This window comes from Apteryx mantelli, chromosome 1 (assembly GCF_036417845.1).
Source record: "Apteryx mantelli isolate bAptMan1 chromosome 1, bAptMan1.hap1, whole genome shotgun sequence".
NCBI lineage: Eukaryota > Metazoa > Chordata > Aves > Apterygiformes > Apterygidae > Apteryx > Apteryx mantelli.
In genome coordinates, this window is record NC_089978.1 from 86,302,769 (window position 1) to 86,315,328 (window position 12,560).

Below are 12,560 nucleotides of genomic sequence, written 5' to 3' on the forward strand. Positions count from 1 at the left end.
CTCAAAAATGTGGATGCTTAATCAGATCTCTCAAACTTTGAGACTTAAACAGGGTGTATCATTAGGCAGGTATGTTAACACAAGCTAAAGCTCTTCCCAGGAGTGCTTGCATTGAAACTACTCTGAAAACAGTTTTCTTTTATGTTTACAAGCTTCCTTCTATCTTTTTTGGAATAAACTCAATTAAAATACTGGGTAGGACAGATGAATGAGTAGCACATACAGCAGAGAAGATGATAAGCATTCCCCAGCCTGAGGCTGCCACTAGCAGCAACCGAAGTTGGCACAGACTGTTATGAACCAGCAGGGATAATAATTGGATGGACAAAGAAGTGATGTAGCAAATTCCAACCATTAGAGAGAAAAAGAGACCCTGTCATTCCTTCCTGTTGAATCTGCGCCACCCTAGAGAAAAAGATTCAAGAGTTATTTGGCCAAAAAGAGAAAGCAAGAGGGCTTCTTTAGCCTATTTATTATGTCGCTAGCTTAACAAAGGGGAGTCCTGTGCTCTGGTTCCTTTGCAAGGACAGTTTGTGTATTTTATTCATTGACTATTTCACATAAAATACATACACAGTCCCTAAAGACGTGGGCTCAGGCGCCCTTCCTCCCACAGCTACCTATTGCCTAGCCTACAGGATTGTATACTTGGTGTTTCTCTGACACAGGAATGTCTTTCTTGCAGATTGGCCCAATTTCACTAGGAAAGCAATGACCGTCCTCATCTAGAACTGATTTTATCCTTGTTGAGTGGGCAGCTCCCCAAAGGAGAAGGGGTCCGGCTTCATTTTGAACTCAGGAGGAAGTCAGCCATGAGTTTCCTACATGCTGGGGGAGTGTTCAGGGAAATAGATTATTGGGCCAGCTTCTTTTTGCAGTCTATGACAAAAAAAAGAAGCAATAGCCATGGGTGATTTGTGCTCTTTTAAGGATGACTAAAAAGTGCCTGTTTTCTCTGCTGACTATAAAAGGAGCCTGTGGTGAGTAGCTCATATAGACATTGACATTTAATTAAGTTGATACTGTGCAGGTGCTTAAATGAGCATGGCATCACATATGTTAGAACAAGGACTGTGGTACTGCATTTTGCTTAATGGCATCCCTCAGATAGGACACTTATCAGGCTCAAAGAGGATCCAGAACAGGCCACAGAGGTGACTTGAGCACTGCAGTGTCTATTTGCTGGGTCTCATGTGGGAATACTGTTCTGGGAACTCAGAGCAGGATACCTGTGTGGAAGTTTGGAGAAGATTTCAGCAAAATATGCAGACACAGAGTGCATTTACAGGCCTGGGCTGTGTGGCAGCTGGAGTGAGAAACCTCTGCATCACAGTACTGAATGCAGGTATCCAGCTCCTACCTTAATACTATTTTAGGATATTTAGGTTGCAAGCTCCTCCTGGATCTTACTGGGTATTTCTTTGCAGAGCTGGACTTCAGTTTGGTTCTACCTACCTCATCCAGTAACCTGGCACAACAGGAGTGGGATCATAGTTTGAAGTGGTCAGTGCTGCCCACTTGTGCTCCCTTAATAGTTGGTTTGGGATTTACTTCAGAATTGATAGAGCCTGACCCAGAGCCAGATGTTTCCAACACATCTGCACTGAAACTTTCTGGCAGGAAGGTCCTGCACTAATCTTTGCTTCCTCAACTGCAGACCGTTTGGAGAAGCACTGCCCTGTTCCTATGTCTGCCTCCAACATCTAACACTAGCATGTCAGCCTCCACATCACCACTGCCTGCAGAGTACTTCACTTGCAAAAGTCATATTTCTGTTCCATCTCATGCCATTTCTGAGTGACACTGGGGCACCTGCTGCTTCACCCACCACCACCCTCCCAATCTGAGTTTGACTGAGGGCTCCTGATGGTGTGGCATTTCATGCTTGTTGCAATGTGGAAAGGGCAGGAAAGAAAGAAAGCTGAAGACTATCCTGAAGCCCCAGTAAAATGCATGTTATCTACTGAACAGGGCAGGGGACCTAGTGACAAAGGACATGGAAAAGATTGGGGTACTCAGTGCTCTCTTTGCTTTCATCTCTACCAGCATGGTCTGCTCTCAGTCTTCCCAGATTCCTATGCCTAATGGCAGAGTTTGCAGGAGAATAAAAACCATGGTAGCTGGAATCAGCAGTAGTGACACAGCGCTTTGCTAATGTAAATCATGAGAGTAGTACACTGAAGGGATGTTCCTGGATGTGCCTCCACAGAGATCCTCTGTGGGCCAAGGTATGGGAACCCCAAAGCAATGCCAGTGGATCTCCTCTGTATTCTCCAGCAGGCAACTGGAAGATTACTGGAAGCTCTCCATAACAGACGCCCCCTTGCCAGGCCACCCTGGAAGTCATTCACTCAAGAGCATTCCCTTCACTTTTTTTAAAATGTAATGAAACACTGTTTGGCAACCCTCTTACACCCAGCAGTAGTCATGAGATTAGCAACCTCCCATCACAGTCAGTGGGAATAATCTGCCCAAGAAACCCTCTCATGGTATACACTCATGAGCAGTGTTTTTTGCAGCCCCAAATCGGGCCTTTTTGAATTTTCTGAGAGGTGGAAGGGGAAGCAGTCAATGTCGCAGAGGAGACTAGAAGCTGAAAATGAGTTGCAAGAGACAGATGAGGTCTGGCAGCCAAACGGCAAATAGGAAGGTGAACACAGCACTTGGTCCATTATATAGAATGGGAACCATTTCAGGACGTCACAGGAGCACTTGATGGTTTGAGAGTCTTCTATTGACACATAGATATAAATTGCATATTGGAGGACCCTGTGGCCATATCCTCCTCAATCTGGGTTCAGAACCAAATCACTCCCCATTTAGAATGGATCTTCTGGTTTTATTTCCTCCCAAAGGAACCTAGGTCTGGTGCACAAAAACCACATATGGTAAATGGAGAGAATTTGCTTCAAAACTGCATTATTTTTCCAATTTTCTAATTAAGACATAGCCAGTAAAGAACATGTTCCAAAGGCAGCAAAAGTGGTACTCAAACTAAATAACACCTGAGCTCGCATTTTCAATTCTCAAATTGAGCCTGTGAAATCAGGAGTTTAATGACGCTATCACTGAGTGAGATTATGTTATGCAGGAGCTCAAACTAGACTATCCTAACCATTCTTTTAAGTATATTGAGTTTTGGATTATGTTTTAAACCAAGACTTGAGCCAATTCTTAGGTTATCCAAACTACTTTGCTGTAACTTCACTGGGAGATTCCAAATTTTAAGTTTCTTAAATTATTAACCAGACAGTCCACAGAGGTACAAAAGGCATGCTTACCTTTCCAGGAGCATTCCTGAAACAAAATGTTGTCTACATTTCAGGCAAAGCTGTTTTTCTAGGCTATGATTCCAAATCTGTGAGAGCATGTTAGTGGGAGTCTAATAAGACAACCAGTTTCCTCAGTCAACTATGGATGTTACAAGGAAAGAAAATATTTCATGTACAAGCAAACCAGCAAAGTGTAAATTAATATTACAGTATGCAGTTTTTTACAAAATGAAAGTGAGTTTGTTTAACAGACATAATTCTAGCATAAGGTCAGCTAGGTCAGACTAGGCTATTAGACCCTGTAATCCATGAGGAATTTTAACATGAGCATTGAGAAAACTTAGTGCAATTTGTGCAAGGAAGCAGACAGTACTTAAGATGACTCAGTTGTACAGGAATAAGGAACAAAAGAAATAGTCCACCTCTGTGCTCTGTGAGAGGTTAATTCATAGTAAAAAAAAAAAAAAAAAAAAAAGCATACTTAAAAAAAAGTTACAGACAAAATCAAGAGAATCAATGAAAGAGACTGAAAAATCTACACTCCTGGAATTATTACTCAGAATGAACTTCCAATTGAAATAATATCTGACTTTTCTTCAGATAACTAATAGATGTTTATGTAAATATTCTCTAAGTCATTATAGGGGAATTACACCAAATACGAATTCCTTTTGCAGTGGAAAACATGTAGACTCTTTTCATATCCTTATTTCAGAGGAGTCCTTAATTCATCTCACCTTGCCAGCACATCATGGGCAACAATTCAGATACAGATGAATGCTTGAAAATAATTAGATAGTACTGAGACCCTGACCCAGTGAGAAATATCTGTGACCACTAAATTCATTGCCCCATCAAAAATATAAAGGATGCTTATCGGGATCAGGAGAGAAATCTTCCAGCAAAGCTGTGACCACGACAACAGTGGGTACAGGGTGAACTGGAAAGAGAAGTTGTTTTGGAAGTTATCATATTCCTGGGTTACACTTGCGGCTCTGAGACCTCTGGGAGTCTGCCAGTCTGAGCCTGATCCACTTGAGAGGAAGAGCACACGTGGCTGGAGGCTAGCTTCCTCCTGCATGTGAGCCAGGACAGACCCAGGAGCTATTTCTGCCATGACAGGGCATACCTGCCAGTATTACTGGTGGTACCCACACATGTTTGCGTGGAAGAGGGTGGATGTCAGAAGGCAGAGGGGTGGCAGTGAGAGTATGTATAGGAAATCTGAAGGAAGGATGGACAGACTGGAAAGAATAGAGGAAAAGCTAGAGACAAATGTCATGAAAGCAAATGGAAGGGAGGCCAGGAAGAGGAGATAGAGACAAATTAAAATGAAATTAATAAATTGACTGAGACAGGCAACGTTGGTAGATTCTGGCATTTCTGAGATATTAAGGGGGCCTGGGCTAGTGCAGGAGACCGGGGACAGCCCATCATGCAGTCCATGTGGGCCGACCAGTGGAGAAAAATAAGCAGCTCAAACACTGGAGGAGCAGTTATATGAAAAGAGGAAGATACTGAACATTGAAGAGCACCCTCTCATTCCTTGCCTTGCATAGGGGTGAAAGGATATAGAAATCAGTTTTGGAAATGACTTGCTGCTGCCTGTCAGTTCAGCTTGGAGAGGAATCCTTTGTGGCTATGATGTGTTTGATCTCCAGGACTGAGTCTTTCGAGTTGCACAGTTAGCAGAAAGAGGGTTGGTAAAGGCCCTGGGAGATTAAGGTGCTGTTTTCAGTTACAATGCAAGCTGTACGTCTTTTTTTCCCTTCTGTATTTTGGATAAATTACAGCTTTTCTGTAACACAGCTACGCAGAACCAATTTTAGTTGTTTCCTGGGATACTGAAAGTCTTGATTCCTGCTGTTTCATTTTGATGAACCAGGAACATATAAATCATATAAACAGATGTGGCCACAATTATAGACAATACAACTGGAAGATGATCGAATGGAACACTCTCTCCCTGACTCCACAGTTCACAACTGGCATCATGACTCTTTAACACAATATCTAAACACTTCTGAATAACACAATTTAATATATTTGAAAATATATTTGAACATTACAGACAATATTAGGAAATGTTTCATCTTTTACAAACCAGTGGCCGGTATCTCTCACTGACACAAAGACATACAGTGATACCAATTCCGTTAATACCTGCTGTTTCTAAGGCACACATTTGTAAACCACTTTAGAAAAACACTGCTATAGAAGCATAGTTTATATTTGATTACCATTTACACTTCTTTTAGTGAATAGAGAAATTGGCTGTATAATCTGAGGTTTTCTACGGCAATGCAAACTCACTGTTCTACAAATATGTAAAGAGTACAAGGTGCATTTTATTTTTTTACAGATATTTACCTTTTGATCAATTAAAAAACAAACTTTGCCCAAAACAAACTGAAAGATAAAGCTCAAATTTCAGAAATTTTCTTTTTAGGAAAGGGTGCCTCAGGCATTTGGGGCCTGTCATACAGCTCAGGTGTAGACTCTGTGACAGACCTGTTGACATCATACGGCTGGTGGGATCCAGCCTTATACAGAGTACAGCACCTCTCTCCTCCTTCTGTCTCAGTGATTCCAGGCTGCAGTCCCAGCTTTGTGGGATGCCCTCCAATTGTCAGACTGAAGAGCAGCTCATGACTTCTGAATTAAAATACACTGTTCTGTCCTGCTGGGGAATGAGCCCCATGGAGTGGTCAATAGATGAGGGAGAGCAAGGATGAACTTATTTATTGACATTAGTTGTGTGCTATAAGACTGCACCCCAGATTATGCTCCAGATTTATGACTGGTTCTTCCATAACTTTCACACAAATGTAAAGATTGCATTGAGTGTATTTACTTTCTCTCTTACAAATACAAAATACAAATACAAAAATGCCTTCTAATATCACTTCTGTAATTTGATAGGTCAGAATTATGTTCAGTATTATCAGACTTTCAGGGGAAATGGAGCAAACAAACTTCAACTTTTGCAAAGTGAAATCACTTAAGAAGCAAAGTTAAAAGACATGCATATTCCACACCAATTATTATAATCACAAAGGGCTGGAGTAACATAATTTCTCATTTGTACATGAACAGCAAAAAAGTAAAAATATATATATACACAACAAGCTTAATATGGAAACAACCTGAGACAGTTCTCTACTGCTCATGGATAAGATAACTTTCTCTTAAACTTTTTAGTGCATTCCCTCCTCATTCACAACAATGAATGTATTTTATTTTACTGTTCTAAGGATAACTGAAAGCAAAGAATCCTTCCTGCAAATCAAGAACAGCTGTGAACTAGTGAACTAAGACATACTCACCTGAGATCATTCTGAAATATAGGACAAGATCAGTAACAATTAACAGCTAAGACAAACAGCTATTTATATCATTTTAAAGAGAAACAGCATTCATACAGAAGAATTTTTGCTATGGGACAATAAAATTGTCTTCTGTAAAGAGATTTTTTGAAAATAGTATGGGGAAGATACTACGAGGAAATTAAGCAGCTTACTCTTCCACTTTCTTCTATCCAATATTGTCCTGTTCCAACTTTCTAAAACAAAAAGGGAGAGGGGAGGGAAGAAGGAAAGGAAAAAAAAAATGATTATAAAAATTCCTTCTTTAACTCAGTTTACCTCATGTTTACGTCAGTTTCTCTCAAATCTGAAGACTGACTTAGAAATAATTCTATGGTAAATACTCCAAGTAGATATATTTTATCTAGGTCAAACAGCATAAAGCAAAAACACTAAATTGAATATAGTCTACATGTGTATACAGCTCTGATTACTGGGTGGAATTATCCCTGAAATAAAAATAAATGAGCCAATGCTTACTTATACAATGTTTATACTTGCAATTACTTATTTACCCCTTTCTAGAGTAACTCTGCTGAATACAGTTGGTACCCATGAATAACATCTTCAAAAAACTTAGCTTGACTACTGATAACTACTTTAAAGCATCACAAAAGTGCATTTATCCAAGTACTGAAAAAGTCACAACTGCAAGGGTAAAAAGAGAATTGCCATTCATACATTCCATTGAGGAAAGCAAGGTCAAAGCTAAAGGGGCTGTTGTGAACTAGATGTCAGTTGCAAGAAACAGAGCCATAGTGATGTCTGGAGGTAGGAAGGATCTGTGCAAAAGGAAAAAGTGACAAGGAGGAGCCTTTTGTCTATTTATTTATTGGTCATTCTTAAGACATGCATCTGTACTGTATCTGAATGCACCAGATCCATGGAATTACCTAACACCTCTCCATTCTCATGATTGGGGACTTATTAGTATCTTTATTTAACATGGGGTGCACAAGAGAAAAGGAACCAGTTAAGATTCACAGAAGAAGCCTTTGCTGTGGCTAAGGACAAAGCTCAGACTTCTACCATCTCAGGTCAGTGTTTTAATCATGAGACCATCAGATGGAGATGCATCATTCATATGCAACCTTAATCACCTGTTTGGCACAGCTGCTTAGTGACTACACCATGTGAAGTGAATGAAATCAGAGGAGGGGAAAGTTGTGTCCTGCATACAGAAGTGCTCAGAAATACCGCAAATCATGAATGTACACATGGATCAGAGTACCACACCAGTCACAACTCCAATGAATCACTGTAGGGAAAATAAAGTAAGACTGAGATTCAGACCAAGAGCCTGCAGAGGTCAGGTAGCTCAAAGTAAACGTGATCTCCAAACTAAAAGGAAACCTATAGCTATCATCTTTACAGGTGAAAAAAACAACTAACCCTAGAAGGAACATCACTTTGGCAAAGCCTACAGCCAACAAAGCTACAACATTATAAAACTCGTTTGCATCTCAATGTAGATTAAATCCAACTATTTGTCTTGGGATGCCTTTGTTATAATAATGCATCAAATGCAGTTATAGCAGAATATTAAGGCAAAATAAAAAGACGTGACAGTATGATGTACTCAATGATCCAAACATGCAATTTAAAGTAACCAAAAAAAGCACAATTTTTGAATGTACTTTCATTGTATCTTCAAACACTAAAACAACTTGGTTTTGTACAGCATCTTACATATAAGCTGTATCCAAAACACTTAGCAGACTTTAATAGTACAATTGCAGAGTTAAGCAGCAGAAGAGGAGAACAATTAAGTGCTGCAGGCAAGGAAGAAAAGATAAGCTCTCAGACGGGATTTGAAACAAAAAGGAGAATCAAGATAACTTTGTCTCCTGTTATAAGTCAAGAAGAATAATGTCATAAAGCAGTATCAAAATGATCCAGTTTACCTCAATAGCATCATCCATTTCTATGATCTCATACAATCATTTTAGCTTGCTCCTGAGTTAGGAAACTCTTTTTCTGGAGAATTGTCATCACTGAGGTCACTGTAGCTGTCACTGTTAAAAGCAATACATCAGTGAGAAGCATCTCAAACAAATATTTTACTTCAAACCCTCCAAACCCACAAGATGAATACGACAAACACTTTCCTCAAGTGCAACCTATTTCCAGAAAATTACTTTAAGCTCATGATCAAATTTGGTATTTTAGAATGCCTTCCTCAGCAGGAATGGGCTTAAGTCTGTGGTCTAAGAACTGATGAGAAACAATAATCCACCACATAAACAGTATGTTCAATATTCTTTTGTTTGGATACTGTATGCTAGTTCTACAGTTTGGTGGTGCTGTGTGCCTGCAATCACAATTAACAGCATGGAGAATAGTGGCTGTTCAGCATAAGACTAAAAGGAATTTCTCATTTATGATAAAAAATGACTGTTTTAACCAAAGAAAAATTTAAGACAGCTGTAGCTTTCTTTACTCAGAAAACTTCAATTTATATTTAAATTACAATTCATGCTCTTCCAGAGTCAGAACATAAATCATTTCCATTGCACCAAGCAACAGCCTGATAGTTTTCCCTGAGGTTTTATCCCCTTCGACTATTTCCTGAGACAAATACACTATTTTCCACAGGACAGAAACTGCCATGCAAGTGATCATGTTGTAAGTGGCTAGAACAAGGAAACAGTGAAGGATGGGAAGCACCACAGTGACTGAAAGAAAGAACCATTCACAAACCACGTTCTCAGTAAGCTGGACAGGGCCTTGTGCAGTCTGTGGCCACTGATGTCTATCAGGTCTCTAGCTTTATCTTAACTCTTCTAAATGACAAATTGCACCTCTTCAGAGGAATCCCCAGCTTCAACCTCCCCCTACCCTGCTCCATCTCTACAGTCTATTTTTCAGATATTTGAATTTCCCAAGATCAGAAGCCAGCTCAGGGAGCCCAGAGAACTGACAAGTGCATGTGAGGAGCAATAATTCTGGTCAGTTCTGTGATACTTCAGAGAGCAGGGTTCAGTTAACAGAACAGACCTAGGGATCTCAGACTTCATTTGTGTGGGTATGCCAGTGCCAGCCTCAGGCACCAATGCTACTCCAGCTGCTGCATGCCTCCATCTTGTCAAACCCCACTCTCATCAAACTACAACTCCATCCAACAGGACCTCAACCTCGCAACTCTCCCTACCTCTGGCCATGTCCCTCCCACTGGGACATCAAGCATACAACCAGTCCACCACCCTCGCAGAATGTGACCCACCCACCCCAACCCTCTCAACTGATCTGCAGTGACCGCCTGCTATGTAATGTTTCAGGAGGAACTATGTAACCCCACAGCGGGAGATCTTCGATCTGGACTGTAATTTAGAATAATGAATAAACCACACCCAGCTATACTAGTGCTTTTTACTGAGCACTGCTTTTCAGCCTGAATCTCACCCTCTCCTCTTTGCAAAAGAATAATCGAAGATTAAAGATTAAGTAAAAACACAGCTATTTTAAAAGTGGGACAGTGTAAGCAGCACCAACAGTCATCTCGCTTAACTTCTACCTCAGAATGCTAAGAAAGCCTCCCACAATTACAGCAAATCACTGTAGCAAATTCTGTACAAGACAAAGTTGATATTCCAAATATTTTAACATCTATTAAGACTTTGCCTAAGGCATTCTGCACTTTCTTTACATTACATACATGTTGTTAATGCTGCTCTTGTAAAGAGTGGATCATGTCAGTTTAATTAGAAATGCTCAATTTGATCATTTCACCAGCTGGCAAACAATTACAGAGCTCAAGTGAGGAAAGTGCTGTTAACAGTATGATCAAGCATGCCAATTGCACACACACACACAACATCACTGATACTGTACTTACTTCTTTCTGAAAGTACCCATGGAAACATGTAATAAAAATTCAGCATTATTAAAACAGCTTTGCATTTTCACATCACAGCAAAATAGCAAAAATTGTCCATAGAATGCAGAATAAAATTACTGATTGCACCAAGTTGTATAATCTCACTATAGCTCTAGTTTAGGCCCAAAGCCTTCAGAGAGTTGAGTGCTGCATTATGTTTTTATGTTTTACAAACTCTCCTGCTCAGTGACATTCGCAGACCAAAAACATCCGCCAAAGCTCCCTATGCAATATAGTAGGAGAAACAGATGACTAAGTAAAAATGCTCAAGGACCAATGAAGTGAGTTGAGAACTGGCCAGTTTCATCTCTCAAGGCAGTTAGGCATCACTCTCCACCCAGTATTCTCATCACCACTCCTCCCCTCCTCAGTGAGGCATGGTTTTGGAGACAAGTCACCCATGGTAGCAGTCACACAATGCTGGATGCTTCAGTCATTTCATTGACCTATCCACCCCCACTTTTCAGGCTTGTTTCCAGTTTGCAAAAGTTGAGGGTCATTTAATTAGCCATTAGCCCAGAGGCTAAAACACTCACTGGGGGAAGGAGAGGGTGGGGATCAGCCTGGTTCTTGTTCCCACTCTGCCCAATTCAGTACAAGGTTTGACTCCACATCCCAGAGAAGGGCTCTTGCCACTACACCCTTGACCATTTTGCAGCATTCTCACAGTCTCCCCTATTTTGGAGCTGCTCTGCTGGGTGTTGAGTCAGTTTAGAGCAAAAGGAAACACGGGATGGGACAGATGCACAGAATGCCTCCTTTCCCCCACCCACCCATTGCCCTAGCACAGAGTGCAGGAGCAGGCCACAGTGGCCACAAAGGCAGGGGAATTACCTCAGTAACTGTCTGTCCTTGAGGCTCTCAAGGCTTCATGTGCTTGAAGGAGAGCTCCAAGCACCCCCAGAAGCTGTAGCATCAAGTTAACAAGAGGAACTTAGGCTCCAAGGAAACCGGAACTCCTTCAAGAGCTAAGCAGCTGCTGGTGAACTTGAAAGCAAACGGGGACTCACAAATTATGGCAGATCTGGGCCTGGGTGCTTTAGCTTCAAAGCAATACTGATGTCAAGTTTGTAAGATTTACTATGATATGAACTGTATTCAACTGGAAAAAATTTGAAGAAAAACTCAATGTGGTATTAGCCACAAAAGAGTCATCACCTCTCTTAGGAATAAATGTGCACTTTCCTCCAAATTACACTGAGCTGCTACACAGATATTAAACATAAAAATCAAATGGATATTTTGTGCTAACAGCTGCTAATATTATGTGTGCTGTATAAATCTTATTTAAATGTACCAGCTACAAAAGCAGCAAAAAAAAAAAATCAAATAAGCCTGGCTCTTCCTCTATGAAATTCTTTTCACACTGAATCCTCAACTGAAAAAATATGCTTACATTTCCTTCATCAAGTTTTCTCTCAGTTTGTGTACAAATCAATTAATAAATATCTTGGGCACGATCCTGACACTCACTTCATCTGGTTTGTAACTGTTCTGGCAAGACTGGACTCCCAAATCAAAAGGGAACTAGTGAGCAGCTGTAAGGCCACTACAGTAGTTCTACTCCATCCTTCTTTTCATGGGATCTGGAGTATAAGGATACAGCCAAGAGAAAAACAACAAAACACACAGCAAGTGGTATCACTGCACTTGGTCAATCACTTCCATCTTCAAGACTGTCTCCTGACAGCATACAGATGAAGACTTTTGGTCACTTTGACCCTTATTTAATCTAACTGTAAATGGAAATACATTCACTGCAAAGTGAAATACTAGCTAGGGCAAGAGTTGCAGCATGATATTTCCAGACTGGAGCAAAGAAAACATTTTCTGTTGATGTATTACATGATGGGTTTTTGTTTTGTTTTAAGGTTCACTCATCCCTGCCTTCTCAGGACATAAGCAAGAGAAAGAGCATCCTCCTGCATGTGTTCCATTATTACCAAACTCACATCCATTCTAGACCTCTTTATTCTACTGACAGAAGTATTGATGTACCCCTGCTATCCATCAGTCAGTCAAACGCATGCAGAAGGTGGCAAGATG

The 12,560-nt window shown here is 40.5% G+C and overlaps 1 protein-coding gene across 17 annotated transcripts in view; it reads right to left on the reverse strand.

Annotated features, from left to right (window-relative positions):
- Nucleotides 1-12,560, reverse strand: part of CTPS2 (CTP synthase 2) — a 91,264-nt gene that overhangs the window by 6,886 nt on the left and 71,818 nt on the right. For 5 of the 17 annotated variants that reach the window (XM_067296929.1, XM_067296969.1, XM_067296970.1 and 2 more), the window contains 2 exons: nt 8,542-8,652; nt 5,287-6,834 (listed from right to left, as the gene is read on the reverse strand). In XM_067296929.1, the coding sequence (XP_067153030.1) occupies nt 8,583-8,652 (70 nt within the window). In that variant the 3' untranslated portion in view covers nt 5,287-6,834; nt 8,542-8,582. Of the gene's footprint in view, nt 1-3,281; nt 3,412-5,286; nt 6,835-7,737; nt 7,896-8,541; nt 8,653-12,560 lie in introns of those variants that run through there. The other 12 variants (XR_010884210.1, XR_010884208.1, XR_010884205.1 and 9 more) reach the window with 8 other exon arrangements.